Genomic DNA, 16423 nt, shown 5'->3' with positions numbered 1-16423 from the left:
TGAAGTTATTATCAGTAAAAAGCAACAAACTTTGGAATGTTAGCTACTTACACCTTTCCTGTTACATGCAGACCATGTCTCAAGTGGGCCACTGAGAAAACTGAGGTACAGGAGCTCTGGGATAACTAAGGTAGGGCTGGAGGTCAACCAGAGTAGGTATAGGCTTGAGCCTGCAGACATTATTAAGGCAGCAATATCCACCAGCAAGTTACAGGCTTCTCTAAAATTAACAGGGTGAATTTTTAATCTACCAAATAGAATGCTCAGACAGGACTAAAGAATGTTCCCACCCAGTAAAATAACCTGTTTCTTTCAGGATCACATTCTAAAATAGATTAGCTTCCTAACACAGCCTCTGCATGGCTCGTCTCCTGGAAGAGTGAGCCTAAATTTCTATACTGGAAAGTTTAGTACATGCCTGGATGTCCTCATTCCTGAGGCAATACTCACTGTCACAGAATGATGACAACTCTTCTTACTGTTCTATCAGTAACAGGGCAAATGAGAAAGAAGCATGGTGAAAAACATGAGTGTTTGCATTAAGAACACTTTATGTTAAAGTATGAATGGCATTTCCAATAAAACATGAAAAGATTTATATGTATCTACAAAATTTAAGTTTTTGCTAAACTTTTTAATAAATGCTATATTAACAAGCTAGAAAGGTAAGGAATGTCATGATCAATCTATACGTTCTCTCTGCAGCATTAGCCTGGAAGATGTTGATGTTTAAATGGGACAATCATAGATGTGAATTTCCTGGTCATCTCCAACAGACACAATTTTTGAGCCATTTCCATTGTATTTTACTCCCCAGACCTGTAAATAAAAAGAGAAAAATTTCTACCAATGCCTTTATTCTTTATGAACAAATACCCTTACCCTACTCTCATTATACTGAATCCAGAAAAACACTGAGATGAGGATGTTCCCATGCTTTCTCAACAGTAAGAATGGGGCTTTTCCTTTAATCAGGCAGCTTCTATTACTACTGTTTAATTCTCAACACACTCACCTCCCAACTCCAGATAATTCATTTCTAAACATAAATCAAGGTATTTACAAACCTTTCAAAGATTCACAATCTAGGAAGTGACCTAATGTTGTGACAATGGAACCCACGAGGGACCAGCACGGGTTCTCAGGTCTCCAAGAAGGAAAAGGTCCCACAGCTACTCTGAGGTCACTGCCTACAGGGGTAATTGCCAACTGTGCTCCTCGTCTACCTCCTTGTGCCCACAACCTACGTCAGTAATTCTCACTCTCTTATTAGAGGCCTATGAAACCTGCCTGTCCCCAGGAGCTAGATAACTTGGTGTTGCAAGTCATTGATTTCATTTGCTACATGTTGAGTTAACAGATTCACACCTCCTTCCCAGACAGAACTGATGTGGTAGGAGTTTCATCAGGTCAAGCTTGTCACTCTATCCCTGAGGTGGGTGTTCTAGCCCTGACTTCAGTGCTGTGAGTGGGCCAGGTGACGGCTTTATTTCCACTCCAAATGTCTTCCTCTGAGGACTGCACCACAGTCTGACTCTCATACAAAGCAACACAGCCAGCCAGGACTTCCTTCCTGAGTACAATGTTTAAATCCAGGAGTGGAATGTCCAGATTAAATCCTCTCAAGTTCATTGGCAACAACGTAAGATTAAGTGTAAAAAAGCATGAACATTTGTTAACTTTAAAATGCATTGCAAAGAGATTCTATGAGATCATCCTAAGAACATACAAAATACATAATAGAAGATGACTTTATACTGCCATGGGTATTTTTTATACTGCTTCCCCAAGACCCTTGCTATTCAAAAGTGGTTTGAACTAGCATTGCTAGTCTCACCTGAAGCGTGGGACAAAAACTCAGGTGCAGGCCAGACCTACTGAATCTGTATTGTTACCAGATCCCCAGGGTACATTAAAGACTGAGAAGCCCTGCCCTAGAATGCCTTAACATTTCACATTTATCTCACAGGAAGACTCCTGAGAGAATAGGGCCTCTTTTTCCTAATGTAAAGGCTGAAATAAAACTTAGCAATATCTTTAAAGTCAAACAACCTGTTAAGAATTTCTGGCTTCAATTATATTCAAAGAAAAAAAAATCTTATCACTTCTTTGGGCAGCTCCAAAAGAGAAAGTGACGGCTGTGGGATGGAATGCAAGTTTCTGAGGAAGCAGGTCCTTCCCGAGACAGCCATGGCCCAGCTGTACCCAGAAACAGGCCCAGGCGTGCCCTAGGCGTTGCTGCAGCATGTTCCAAAGAAGTCATTCAAAGGCTGTGCGGCTAGTGCGGGTTTTCTGGTCTACCCGTACCATGGGTGGACATATCATGCCTTGTGGGTTTCCAGGCTGAAAACACATCCCCAGCCTCTGCACCCCAGTGTCCACCGGAACACTGGCTGGATGGACATCCAAGCAATCAGAGCAGCTCAGCTCTGAGGGTCATCCCCTCTCGACAACCTGAGCAGCAAGGTTAGGAAAATGAATGAGTTTTGGCACAGCGGTCAGACAATGCTAGCAATCCAAAGACAAAGGAATTTAAATGTTAATTATGCCATACCTGATCCTGGTGATCAAAGAAGGTGTGAACACAAGTCCTCGTTCCAACATCCCAAACTTTAACACTTTTGTCAGATGAACTATTTTAAAAAAGGAAACATCAGTATCAGAAAAGTTTTCAGACCGGTGAAGTTGGAAAGAATCTGACCAAAAACTCCACACTCCTTGACTCAATCTACCTAGAGGCTCCCTTGGTGAGTGTGTGCACAAGCGGCTGGCCTGGTCCCCAAAGGTGGTCAAGAATGCTGGCACAACTGGCTGGCCTTCCCCACTCACAGAGCAGCTATTCCCCCAAACATCTGATCTGCTTGGCCCTCATATTAAATATTCTTGTCAGGAGTCTCAGATGAGAGTTCTATATCTGGAGGGGAGGGAGACTGGTTAAAGCTTCAAAATAAAGGCTCTCAGAGTTTTCTATAAACTTCTGTGCAGTGCTATTAAGCCATCCATCTCCTGTTTTTCAACTGTCTTGGCCATCCTGGGCCTAAACAACATTGGGGTCTCAAAGCATAACATTTTACAGATTTTTGTATCTATAGTTACTATCAGAACACAGGTATCCTTTAGGCCTGGCGTGCTGCAATTCATGGGTCGCAAAGAGTCGGACACGACTGAGCGACTGAGCTGAACTGAACTGAATCTACTGTAGGTAGAGGCCTAGATTTATAAGGAAGAAGTAAGAACTGAGTTGCCCAAAAAAATCCATCTTTGTTCCAGCTAAGAACAATTAACTTGACAATTTAAAAAACACTGCAGAAAACAAAGGCTACCTGAATAAGAAAAGGGTCACACCATCTTCAAATTTTAAGGCAATTCATATAACATGACCATCTTCATCTTCCTAACATTTTAGGAACTGATAAGAGTCATAAGTACCTGGAAACAAAGTGCGTGTCATCCGGACAAAATGCAACGTTCAGCACCCAGGATGCGTGGCCACTCAATGTGCCAGCCAAGTTGGCATGTTGTCTGAAATGGGAAAGTTTCAAATAAAATGGAGACGTTAACTTTTGGAATATAATCACTGAAATGGAAGGTGTACTGTGTCCATTTAATTGGATCAAATCTGCTATCCTTAAAATGACAGTATTAACATAGACAATCTCTTTTCATTGAAGTAGCATCACATACTGCAGAAACAAAATCTTCAATAGCATTAACCCCAAATATGTCAGAGCCTCCAAGAGCCAAAAATAGGACCCTAAACAAGCAGAGCTTATTAGTTCAAAATAAAGAAGGCTCAGCAAGCCAATTCCTAAGATGAAGAAACAGAACCAGCAGGCAAGTACCCATCTCAGAGTAGCTGCAGGTTCTGACCCCTGCCCACCTAGCGTCCTTTCCATGTGGAGCCAGTGCCTGTGTCTAAGGAAGGTATCAAAATGTATTCTTTACAACAGGTATGACTTGGACAGACCATTTTTAACTTAACCAAGAATAAGACAGGTCTAATGACTATAGTCATTTTCACTTTTTAAAAAAGTGAAATCAAATCACCTATGGCAGGAGAACAACCCTAAGACCTGACTAAGGTCTGCAGTTTCACCCCTGAAGCCAGCGGAGTAGAGCAGACCCCAGTTAAGAGGAGAGGTGGCCTCAGTAGAAAGCTGGGGGACCATGAGAAGGTAAAAGTCCCGGGTGTTCATTCAGTATCAGCACCTTGGCCAAACCACCACCTCAGCTTGGGTTCCTCGCCTGCAATATGATTGGGACCTTAACCTGTGCTACCTCACCGGTAGTTGGGAAGATGATGAAACTGTAACAGTGAAAGCCTTATTAAAGAGAGCTGAACACGTAAGAAATTGCTAGTATTTATACTGGCCCTGCTGTTGACAAGCAAGCACAACTTGAGACAGGCATCTTCTCTCAGACCCTCACAGCTCGTTCAGCTCTAACTCCAGAAACTGCAGTTCTAATTCCATGTCTATTTGACAACTTTCTGTTGTCCAAAAGCTCCCAAGTTCAAACTCCTGCAAAACTCTCAAAGGCCCACAAAAGTAATAGGCACATGGATGGTCATGGTGTGGCACCCATCGCTGGGGCACAGAGAAGGGTAACAGATGCACCCAGTGGATTAGAACGCCACATTCGGAAGCCAGAAACGAGGCACACTGATCGCAGAACTGAGTCAAAGAATCAGGGACACACGTCAAACACCTTATAGGGGAGACTTGGGACTGAGAAATATAGGGGAAAAGGAAAAGAGAAAGGGCCCATGCACAGGCTTACAATGAAAGTGAGCTGTGAACTGAAGATTAACTAACTCACTTCTATACCTGCGGACAAAAACCAACAACAAAGAAGCTCCCTTATCGAGACCTGCTGTAAGCTGGCTTATAAACAGACAACTCCCTAACTAGGGCAGAGGAATGCCTTCTAGAACGTCACACCCTCAGAAAACAAATGTTCTAGTTTTTTCATCATTACTTCAAGCCAGCTACAGCCCATGGCTCCACCTGTTCATCTGTACACTACTCACCTTTCCAAAAGAATTTAAAATCAGTGTGTCCCACAAGAGACAGGATGCTGGAAAAGAAGTAGCAAGTAGCTGATCCTAGTCGGTAACCCACGCACGACTTCCTCTATAACATTCTAAGCTCAAAGCAGGGATACTGACAGGGGAGGAATGACTGGGGAGACTCCAGAGTCTGACAGGACCTGAGCACATGTCTTTCCTAGACATGAAGAGGGAGCAGCTCACTTGCTAGGGCTCCTCCTAATGATAAGAGACAAAACAGGCACTGATATTAAGAGAGAAGTGCTGAATCCCAACAGGTAACTTACACATCATAGATCTTGATGTAGCCATCATCTGAAGCAGTGACAAGGAGCTGTGAATCCGGGGAAAAAGTCAGGGAGCGAATGGGCATAGCATGGCCTGAAATTCACAAAGACCCTTGTTAAGCTGGAGAATCACTGTCTCCTATCTCCTCATACAGGTTTCCACGAACTATGTCATCTTTAATGGCTGCTAAGTCACTGAGTTGCACTGCTCAGGTGCTTCAGTCAGAGGCGAGCTACAGACTGGACCCTGCTTCCTAATGCTCTAGAAACATGCACAGGACGCAGGCCCCTCCTCCTAGGGGCCATCTCCTCAGATCCCTTCCCTGATCAACTGGACCTCAGGACACACCGCTTAGACAAAACTCCCCTGCCCCTACAGATATGGCCAACAATGGAAATATGCATTGTTTCTGATTCGTATGTTGAACAAACAGGATGCTAGTTCCCTACCAAATCCTTTGTTGTAGGGTAAAAGATGCACTGAAGAGGTCTCCCTCCAACCCTTCCCCTGTCCTAGTACCCCATCCTCCTGCCCAGAGGTCACCAGTGCAGAGAGGGCACAGAACTTTCGTTTACCTTCAAACTGTCGACAAAAAGGGGCTATTTTCCAATCACAAAGTTCTTTAGAGCCAAACATGACAGAAATAAGACACTCATGTAGCTAGGATATATTAACACATAAATAAAAAGTAAGCCTGTTCACCAAAATAAGCATTTAAAACACTGGTACAAAAACTAACATGTCTAGCTTATAACTATAGCGACAAAAGTGAACCTTAGAGGCATTTCGGATTCCCAACTGAGAGTGATGTTTTGCAAATCGAAGGCTCGTTTGCCATTTAGTAGCATTTTAATGAAACAGTAAGTCTTCCTTTGTGATCTGATAACCCAGTTTGCACAAAATGATGAACCACACCTTCCAGCGTATGCAGAAGTTTCCCAGTTGCAATATCAAAAATATTAATGATTCCGTCTATGGCTCCACTGGCCAGGTATTTCCCATCAGGACTCTGTAAAGAACATACAAAAATCATTTGAAACTCCATGTTGTTAAGCCATCCCTCCTCAAACACAAGTAATCTGCTGGTTCCAGGTCTAACTGGCTGACTGGCAAACCAAGCCAGCAGCTTCCTAGTGAGACCAATGCAGACGTTTATCAAGGAATACAACAGGCCAGAAGAGTAAACTGAGAGAATCAGACAGAAACAAAGCAATATTTCCTTACATATGCAATACTAAGAATGAATTTTCCTCTTGTGTCCAAAGAATACTCCTTTTTCCCACTTTCCACACCAAAAATGTTCACTTTTCCCACGTGAGTTCCTGTGGCCAGATACTGAGAATCAGGAGAAAAGGCCAAAGTCCAGGCATCCACTGAACAGAAAAAAAGGAAAACTATAGTGAGAAAAGATCTGACCTTAATTTTAAAAAATTTAAAGCTTTAGCAAAAGATACATGTTTTAAAATTGGAGGAACAGTGTCCTGATTCAGAACATGACATTGTAAAGATATTAATTGTATTAATATGGGTATAGCATGGCCTGAAATTCGCAAAGACCCTTGTTAAGCTGGAGAATCACTGTTTCCTATCTCCTCATACAGGTTTCCACGAACTATGTCATCTTTTAACGGCTGTTTAGTCACTGAGTTGCACTGCTCAGGTGCTTCAGTCAGAAGCCCAACATTAATATGCCCAACATTAATATGTTGTAAAGGTATTAATTCTATAACAATTTAAGGGTTTCTTAACTTTTCACTAAAAATGTAGACAGACAGGACAATACCAAGTGTTAGCAAGGGTGTAGTGAAACCAAAATCCTCATACACTGGTGGGAATATAAAATGGTATAGCTACTTTGAAAAACAGTTTTGACAGCGTAAGTGAAAACACACACCATAATACCTAGCAATTCCACTTCTAGAGAAATGGAAACGCATCTTCATGAACAGACCTGAACCTGGATGCTCACAGCAGCATTACTAAGAATACTCAAAAACTGGAGAGAATCCAAATATCCATCACTTGATGAATGAACAAAATGTGGAATATCACTATAATGGAATACTTACTACTAAGCAATAAAAAGGAACAGACTACTGATACATGCTACAACACGGATAAACCTCAAAAACATCATGCTAAAGAAAGATACGTAAGACAATATAATTTCACTTATGTGAAATCTTTCAAAATGGCAAAACTATAGAGACAGAAAGCTGATCAGTGGTTGCCTGAGGCTGAGGGTGGGAGCACAGATTAACTATAAATGGGCGTGAGGGAACATTTAGGGGACATGGAAGTGTTCTAAAACTGAATTGGAGTGATGGCTGCACAACTGTGGAAATTTACTAAAACTTGTTAAACAGTATAATGGGTTAATTTCAGAGTGTAATTATAGAGGTGAAAGTCTACCTCAATAAGCTGCAAATAAATGAAGAGGTACCAGAAATATTCTTATATAAAACTATAATATGACAAAGTACTTATCACAAATTAGCAAGAGAATAAGGACTGGAAAGAGGCATTTTTTTTTTAATCAACTAGTTTTTAAGTTATATCACACAATCGGATTTCAAAGGTTCTATTCAGATGTTATTTCTATATTATAGTGCTTCTGTGTAAAGGTCTCCAGAATCATGGGGCAGCCTGGGTAAGCACATGTGCTTTATACTTCCATCTGGACCACTGACATATTTCAGCATTTCTTTTCTCAGTTATGTGGTAAATTCTTCATAGGCAATCTCAAAGAGCTTTAGGAGCCTTTGGGGTCAGAGCCTAGAGATCAAGGAATAGTCCAGTTGTCCAGCGCTGTTGCCCATGCCCAGTCTTATATGGGAATGTTCCCTAAGTCCTGCCCTTCCTGTATCTGCCCAGAAACAGTGCTTATCAGATCAAAGGGAGAAGAAAGGCTTCTTCCCAAGTCACTCTCCTTACTCCTGGGGCAGGGCTCAAAGAGGTCAAGCCCTTCTCAGCCTACAGGAGAGAGGTCTTCCTGAACTTGACTCATGGCAGATAGGGGCTCCCAGCACATAGGGGTCAGTACCATATACCAGAGTGAGTTTTAAAATAAAAATTTCTTGCAAATCTTAACACATATACTCAAAGTAATAATTAATTTACCTCTCACTTAAGAAATACTTGTTTCAAAAAGGAAATTAACTTCAAAAGTGCTCAGTCAACCAAGAAGATCTAAAAAAGCTTTTATTATAATCAATCTCTCACAAGGCTGCTTTTTAGTATCTATCTAATGACTATGCCATTTATTCTAACAGGATTATGTTCTCTTATTCCTATTATAATTAGTTGTTTACAGGAATAATGGTTATTAGAAAATCTGATTATGATTCCTTCAAGTTTAATAAAATCACTTTGGAATTACTTTTATATTTCCCTTATTAGCTGTTTAATAATATAAAACTTTCAGTGGTGAATGTCCTTTTCCTCAAAATTGAAGGAATTTTTATTCCTCAATTTAACCTTGCACTCTAAAATTTACTTTAGCATTTGCATAATATTTATTTTAATCACTAAGTTCCACCTCATCAGTGAAAATAGGAACTCTTCTTTACACTGGGACACCCTGAACCATCTGATGTTGAGAGGCCCCTATGCTTCCACTTTCTTCTTTGACATCAGTTTGCTGCAGCCACAGCCTGGGTGAGGCGTCAAATGAAGGATCTTCCCCACCATCTTCCCTTTCTTCTACTTCTTCACTTTCTTCTTCAAGATCTGAGATCTTTCTCTTTCCTCCTCCTTCTATTCCTCCTTTCACATTCTCCAGGCATATTTTCAAGACTGGTATAATGTAAATGTCCATTTGCCTAAATTTATTAGACCTCGACTTAGTAGTTTTACCTTTAGGTGAATTCAACTGAGCTGCTCCTTAGTTGTCAATAGCAATGCTTGACTTTATTATTTACTCAATTAACTGTTGTTTAATGGTCCGGTATAGTTTTATGAAGATTCCTATCCAAAAAAGAAAATAAATCCAACCTTCTATTCATCTCAGTATCTTGTTTCTTTCCTAACAGTAATCTTTCAATGGTCACTTGCCACAACTGGAACCAATATGTAGTTTAAGATACTATTGGCAAGCTGGCTACAGACTTCGTCCTTTTCCTTAGAACCAATCCAGCACTCATTTCTTCAACTGTGGTGTGCCTGGGGCTACAAAGCCACACAGTGACCTTAGCGTCATGGGAGGGCTTAGGTGCCCAAGATGAAAAGGCAGCAATAGATCCACCTCTTCCTCCTCTTCGCAGCTTAACAGACTTTGTGCACTAGTTTGGGGACCCAGGTCCTCCGTAAGAGATACCAATAGGGCAAGGACACATGCAAGAACAATTACCTGGGGAGTCAGAATGTTTGGGTGACTTTTTTCAAACACACAACCTGCCCCATACACGCCAAAACTGATTCAGTAGATCCAAAATAGGAACTGGACATATGTATTCAATGGACATGCTGCTGCTGCTAAGTCGCTTCAGTCGTGTCCGACTCTGTGGGACCCCACAGATGGCAGCCCACCAGGCTCCCCCGTCCCTGGGATTCTCCAGGCAAGAACACTGGAGTGGGGTGCCACTGCCTTCTCTATCAATGGACGTGGGTCTGAGCAAACTCTGGGAGATAGTGAAGGACACGGAAGCCTGGCACACTACAGTCCACGAGGTCACAAAGAGTCAGACACGACCAAGCAACCGAACAACAACATATGTGTTCCTTAAAAAGCTCCAACAGTTAAGAATCAGAGATATCGAATACTGGCACTGAGGGGAAATGAACTCAGTTTTCAGACTAAAGGTATCAAAAAAGGATTGTAAACCTCTAGTATCTTCTCTAAGAGTAAAACTCTTACCAGGTCCTGCATCTATAGACTTTATCTGTTTGCCGTTTTCCAAGTCCCAGAGACGAATATGAGCATCAAGAGAACTGGATGCAGCAATGGGCAGGGTGTGGCTGATGTCCACAGACACCACACCCAGCTGATGGCCCTCCAGACTCCACTGTAGGTCCAGCTTCTCATCACGCCTTCAATGGGGGACAGAGAAATGGATTTCTTCACACACAACACATGGTACCTGGCATCTGAAATTTTGGGCCCCTGTAACTATGCATTACCAGAGGTCTGTGAAATGCAGAATCAAGAGAAGAAATGAAGAGCCACAGAACACCAAATGCAGCCAACTTTTAACCATATCATTTTTTTTTCTTTCAACTATAAGGCCTTAACAGTGAATAACAGGAAAACAAGTGAGAAAAAAAGAGTCTGCCTTTTTATACCACCATATCGCCATTGCTTTCTTGCTTAGATAATAGTCAATACTTCTCTGATTGCAACTTGGGAGCCCAGAAGAAAAACTCCAGCTTCCAAGGCTGTATTGTAGAGGAAAGAGCACTCACCATTTCCAGACCTTCACCAGGTCATCCAGGGATCCCGTGACCACCGTCTCAGAGTTTTCTTTCTTGTTTGACCCCCAGGCAACTGACCAGATGGCATCATCATGGGCTGGAACAGAAAGTCATTCATATGAAGTCTTCATACAACTTCTAAACTGAATGTGCCAAGATATAGCAGAAATACTGTTACACCAATTCTGAGGTAATATCTACCTGTATCTGCTTTACTGTTTTGCAGATGGCTTTCCCACACAGCTTTTATTAGAACAGTGGACGCAGATAAGAAAACCAGAGGTTCTGAAGAAGTCACTTGCCACAAATCACAGGTTTACCAGGTGGGGAGCAGTACTGGAATAGTCCAGTGTCCTTTCTACTTTAGTATGCTGTCTGACAGGCATTAGTTTGGAATGGCTCTCACTTGGCTAAAGTGAAACCTACCCCCTAAAAGAGATCAAACTTGTTAAGAGTTATTTCTTAGAGATCTTTGGAAACCAGTAGGCAGGTCAACTGTAAACAGTACAGGTCCAAAAATAAATAACTAAAATAGGTGCCACATGATTTGCCTTTTGCCACAAGTCTATTATGTTAATGGGCCAGTTATTACTGTAATCCTTCTGTAGGGATTACCTCAATTAACCACAACAACCCTATGAATAGCATCTTCATGCTACAGATAAAAATCAGAGGCTTAGAGAAGCCTACTAGCTCACTCAAAGTCAAAAGCTACGAAGAGGCAGAGCTGATATTCAAACCTAAAAACCTAACCTCCCTACTAACTAAAGTCCACTTTAAATTCTAAGTCTGTACGCTGTGTATCTGGTGGGCCACACTGGTGGGTCTGTAGACCTGGTACAGGAATACAAATGTAACAAGTGCACAAGAAGGCTTTCTTCATACCTGGCAGCAATTCTTCAGGGACACCTTTCCAAGACATGAATACAAGGACATTCAACTTAAACAGCTGTGTTACATATAGCATCTTGGCTTCCATTACAATCCCCACCTGACCCAAGCCTGCCAGCTTGCCACCAGATGGCATTAGGTGCATACAAGGTAGCTGACTGACAAGCTGATTAGCTGCTAGTTACCTATGCTCGCTAACTTCAAAGAATGCTTTGGGTTTAAACTTCAGACTACCTAAATGTCACTACTTAAAGTGGAAGAGCTTTATTAGGCATTCCACAAATTTCTCCAGGCTTTACATAACTTATCTAGGCTGTGGTGAAGAAATGAGACACAAGTGAATAGTCCATGCACACCCTCCTTTTCAGATACGAAGTCCACTATCACTGGCCAGTTACCTTTCCAGACCGACTCTGACCTCCCTCCTTCTCCCATTCCCACCACTACCACTGCCACACAGCCCCAAGCCCACCCATATACTCAGTGGACTTGATAGAAATTCACCTATTTTATCCTCCTCTTTTATTGAGAGTCAGAGGCCCTCTGTGAGAATCACTACACTTATTTTAAATGGAGGAGCCTGAATAATGACTCCCAAGAGAACTTCTGACTTCATAGCCAGGCTCAAGTTTACCTCCCCAGGTGAGCTGGTATTAACAGAGAGTCCTGAGACTCAAAGAGTTTCCTTCTTTTACTTTGATAGCCAGGAAGCTCAGTCACGCCTTCCTCAAGTGGGAAAAATTTTCCTCAGCCCAGAGTTCTCCAGTCTATCATTTGACTCCTGCTCTTTAAGTTAGTGGTTGGTTTTTTTGTTGTTGGTTGTTTGTTCCGAAGTGTATTTGTTTTCAGCTGCCCCTGCCAATTCTTACGTAAAGTGAGTATGGTTGGGAACTGCACGTTTGGTCAGCATGACAAAAACCTTAAGCCAGGGACAACAGCTTTTCACAGGTGAATCTGCTTGAACTGGCAAGCTGCTTACCTTGCTCTTGTTTGAAGAGAATACTATACTAAAAAAGAACAGAAGACACATTAAACCAATGGTCAGATTTCAGATGTGTTCCATCCTTTCCCTAAACACCCCACAACTCACCACCTTGTGCCCCAGCAGATATAATCACCAGTGTTAGCTACCTCCCATGCTGTAGCCTGACCTCCTGTGAGCTCATGCAAGTTCTGTAGTGTTAGTTCTTAAAGAAACTATAGTCTCTTAAAGAAAACAATTAGTTCTTAAAGAAGCTAGAGTCTCGTCTAACTACTTCCACCCACCCAAAAAGAATAATAAATTATGTGCTTTTTCCTGCTCTGATCACCAGGAAGCTCAGAGTCCAGTTTGCAGGTTAATTTTTGTAGTTGTATAAAACCACACAGCCTGCATAATAACCTATTGACTCTGTCCCTAATTTTCTTACAAAGACATGTTTCTCTCTTTCTAATTTTTCTTTCTTATTTTTGTGTACAAATTCTTTTAAGCTTCCTCAATCCCTTTGTAAACTGTGATACAGACTGAGATAAAATTACCCTCCTCTCAGTGTTGTGCATTTTACTAATGCCACCTAACCCTTTGGTGACTATGTGCCCAGGATACCCTCCTCTTCAGAAGCAGAGCAGGAATCAGATGCTAGTTTTCTGACTACAAACCCAGACAATGTATTGGGCTTGAACCCCCAAAGAGACCAACTGGTACTCTTCCTCTCCATAGGCCTTACCTGGTTGGTCATCTCCTTTAACCAAAGATGAAGAGCTAAAGGCCAGACAGCTCTGTGGAAACAACACCAGGGCTTCAGTAAGAGGAGGTCATCAGGAGAGAGGGCTATAGAAGGTTCCCCTTGATCAAGACTGTAAGGCAACTCTTGGCCAGAGCTGACCTGACACTTTTCTATAGATCGATCTCAGGGGCCCCGTTCACAAGCCCTACTAGGTGGCACGGTCTTCTTTCTCAACTAACACCTACCACCTCTCATATTTTCTTCTCAAGTTGACTACAGAGAGGATCCAGTCTCCCTCCTTGCTGCTTTTCCAAGAGATAAAACCACAGGATCTTTTAATTTAAAATATTCTTTATTAAAAACAACAAGCAAATATGGGGGAGCAAAATTCTTACAGTTCATGCAAGGATCTCAGCCAAAAATGCAGATAAGAGTCAGCAGTGTAAATGAGGGTGTGAGCTAGAGGGAGACTACATGTTTCCCAAAAGCTATAATAAGGCTTCTTAACTTTTGTGTGTGATATAGAATCCTCCGCCCCCTGACCAACGTAGCCTTGTAAAGCCTATAAACCCCTTTTCAGGATGTTTTTAAATACATACAATACATAGGATTAGAAAGGAAACCAAGTATAGTCCATTCTCGTTATTCCAGGCAGTTAAGTTCCATAAAGTCACTGAATATCGAATTAGTGAACACTGATCCACTGCTCCTGGGGGAGACACTGTATTAGGTTCCTGCAAGACTCCGGTAAATTTGGGGCAACTGATCAATAAGTAGCTTTATTTTATGCGTGTTTCTGTTTAAAGACACCTTATTTTACATTGGCGATTCATTAATATTGAACTCATGGCTAATAGCAACATAATTCACGCCTATAAGAAGTTTATCTACAGATGTTGTTTTCTCCGTAAGACACATCACAATCTTCCTGGACTTTGGAACACTAAGAGAGTTTTACTACTGTGCTTGGAGGGCTATTCTAAACAGTGAAATCACCAATAAAACCACAAAAATACAAAAATCATAACACTAACAGATTGAAAAAAAGACACTTGTTTACAGCATGATAACTGAAACAAGAAAGCAGAGTGTTTCCTTGTTCAACTGCAGCTAAGAATGTGCGTCAGTTGACTCAAAATTTTCACCACCTCGCACATATCCAAGATCACAAAGCACTGCAAGTGATGATTTGGGGGCTACAAATAAATTTTAGAGTGTAGATGAATTTGGAAATACAGAGCCTGAGAATAGTAAGGATCAACTGTCTACAGAAATAAAATTTAACCAAATACAAAAATTAGATTTTGTGATAGCATATGTGATTCTTTATTTACACATTATATAACAAGATTTAGCAGCAAATCTAACAACTACCATAATTTCAAAGTTATAATGAACTTATACAATATCCTAAGATACGAAAATATGTGTGATTTCCATTGGTGACAAAGTCACCCTGTTAATACTTGGTTTGCTGACTACATTTATAATTGAAGGAAACGCTAAATTTCAGTTAGAAGTTTGAGAACATAAGGATGCAATTTTTCTTCTCATCCAAGTTCATGGCCCCCTCAATTCTATCCATGGACACAGGAGACCATACATCTAAGGCATCCATGTTCAGGTTACTCGCTTTAAATTTGCAAACTCAAAAAGACTACTGTGAAGGTTTTCCAAGGATAACAGAAAAAACAAACAATTTCTAAATAACCTTTGCCTGTGAAGATCTCAGTCAAGGTGGTAGTGCTTAATTCATTTGTAACGCAAGAACAGTGTCTTGGCAAGGGTAGGAAAGATAGGCAGGAGGTCAGGCCAGTTTCGCTGGAGTAAACAGTATTCAAACTCTCTTGGGCACCAACCTTCCGCCCTTCCAAATCCTGCCTCACATCCCTGCAACAGAAACAATTACCTGCAACAAGGAGAAACAAGAGTAGGAAGGTTTGCAAGAAGTCAACTTCCAAGAAGCCAGGCTCCTCAAGACAGAGGTGAGCTTCTATTAATGGATGTATGTTTGATGATGTACCATGAGTCAGGGTACTATGATGTACCCGGTTTTACAAATTACATGTAGGTTAGATCACTGAACCCTCTCATCTCATTTAATAGATATTCTTATCATAATCTCTACATTCCTCATAAGGAAAGTGAGACTTCAAGAGAGGTTAAGGAACCTCTCCTAAAGTTAGTCTGACAGGAGAAGGTGGATACAAGCTATAGTATAGATTACACTACCTTTTACATCAGTTTCTTATCCTACAATAATTTCAGCGTTAAGAGGACTCCAAAAGCCTCTTTTGTCATCTTCTTTAGAGAACTCTCATTTCCCAGGCAGAATTCATTGCTTCCTCAATGTTTCCAAAGAACACTACACATGCCCCTATTAAAGTACTCAGGGAGGTCAGTAACCCGCAATACTACGTGGTACCTTAAGTAAAGATAACTCAGCCTGTGCCTGTACCTGTCCAGCTCGCTACCGAAAAAGACAGCGTGGCCCACCACTAGAAAACTTCGGTTAAGACAGTTCTATCGACACTGAGACCAGCCCTAACCTCGAGGCTGCACAGAACATCCTCAGGATGCAAGATGAGGCCACCTACCCTCTCCCCTCAGGCCCCACACACTGAGGCAGCCAGAGTAAATGGAGTCACGGAACCCACCACTCTCAGGCCCTGCGGCGTGGGGCATTCCTGAGCAAACCCTCCTAGAGGTAGCCTCGGGCCCACTCTTGCTCAGCCGCCCTCCAGCCTGGACCGTTATCAGCACCGACGAGTGCCATCCCCAACGGCTTTGCGGACCAACTCACCCCGTCACTGTCCGGCTGCACTGCCCCGCGGCTCCTCTGACGCCAGGTTCCGCGAGACCCCGACGCGGGGTGATGAGCTCACGAAGAGGCGGGGCATCTCGCCGGTTCCCAAGGCGCAGGCGCACACCGCAGCGCCCTCTGCCGTCACTAAAACGCGCGCGGGGCGGACCTGGAAGAGGATGGGCGGGGAGAAGGGGGAGAGGCCACGCCCCGGTCACCTTGGTTTCCCCTGGGGCGGGGCCACTGAGAACCGGCTTGCGAAAGTTTTAGGTTTCAACA

At 42.2% G+C, this 16423-nt stretch overlaps 1 protein-coding gene across 8 annotated transcripts; it reads right to left on the bottom strand.

Annotated features, from left to right (window-relative positions):
* Positions 1 to 533: 533 nt before the first annotated feature.
* On the bottom strand, positions 534 to 16182 carry SKIC8 (SKI8 subunit of superkiller complex). 8 transcript variants are annotated; one of them, XM_081549659.1, is made up of 13 exons: positions 16145 to 16182; positions 15053 to 15250; positions 13941 to 14050; positions 13342 to 13393; positions 12615 to 12642; positions 10736 to 10841; positions 10191 to 10363; positions 6560 to 6708; positions 6251 to 6344; positions 5335 to 5428; positions 3430 to 3522; positions 2555 to 2633; positions 534 to 819 (listed from the first exon to the last, which is right to left on the bottom strand). In XM_081549659.1, the coding sequence occupies exons 4-13, from the start codon at positions 13351 to 13353 to the stop codon at positions 730 to 732; spliced, it is 918 nt and encodes a 305-aa protein (XP_081405785.1). In that variant the 5' UTR covers positions 13354 to 13393; positions 13941 to 14050; positions 15053 to 15250; positions 16145 to 16182; the 3' UTR covers positions 534 to 729. The 8 variants fall into 8 exon arrangements, with proteins under 8 accessions (XP_081405785.1, XP_081405787.1, XP_081405783.1 ...); XM_081549661.1 differs by having other exon boundaries at positions 15201 to 15250; XM_081549657.1 differs by lacking the exon at positions 15053 to 15250.
* Between the last annotated feature and the right edge of the window lie 241 nt (positions 16183 to 16423).

This window comes from Giraffa tippelskirchi, chromosome 12 (assembly GCF_054371585.1).
Source record: "Giraffa tippelskirchi isolate mGirTip1 chromosome 12, T2T-mGirTip1v1.2.pri, whole genome shotgun sequence".
Classification (NCBI taxonomy): domain Eukaryota; kingdom Metazoa; phylum Chordata; class Mammalia; order Artiodactyla; family Giraffidae; genus Giraffa; species Giraffa tippelskirchi.
This window is presented reverse-complemented; position numbering and strand designations above follow the sequence as displayed.

Coding starts and splice junctions, on each gene's coding strand:
- SKIC8 (XM_081549658.1), bottom strand. Junction 3,523..5,334: donor TACATCAAGATCTATGATGT/GTAAGTTACCTG, acceptor TTCCCATTTCAG/ACAACATGCCAACTTGGCTG. Junction 820..2,554: donor TCTTTGATCACCAGGATCAG/GTATGGCATAAT, acceptor TTTTATTTACAG/GTCTGGGGAGTAAAATACAA.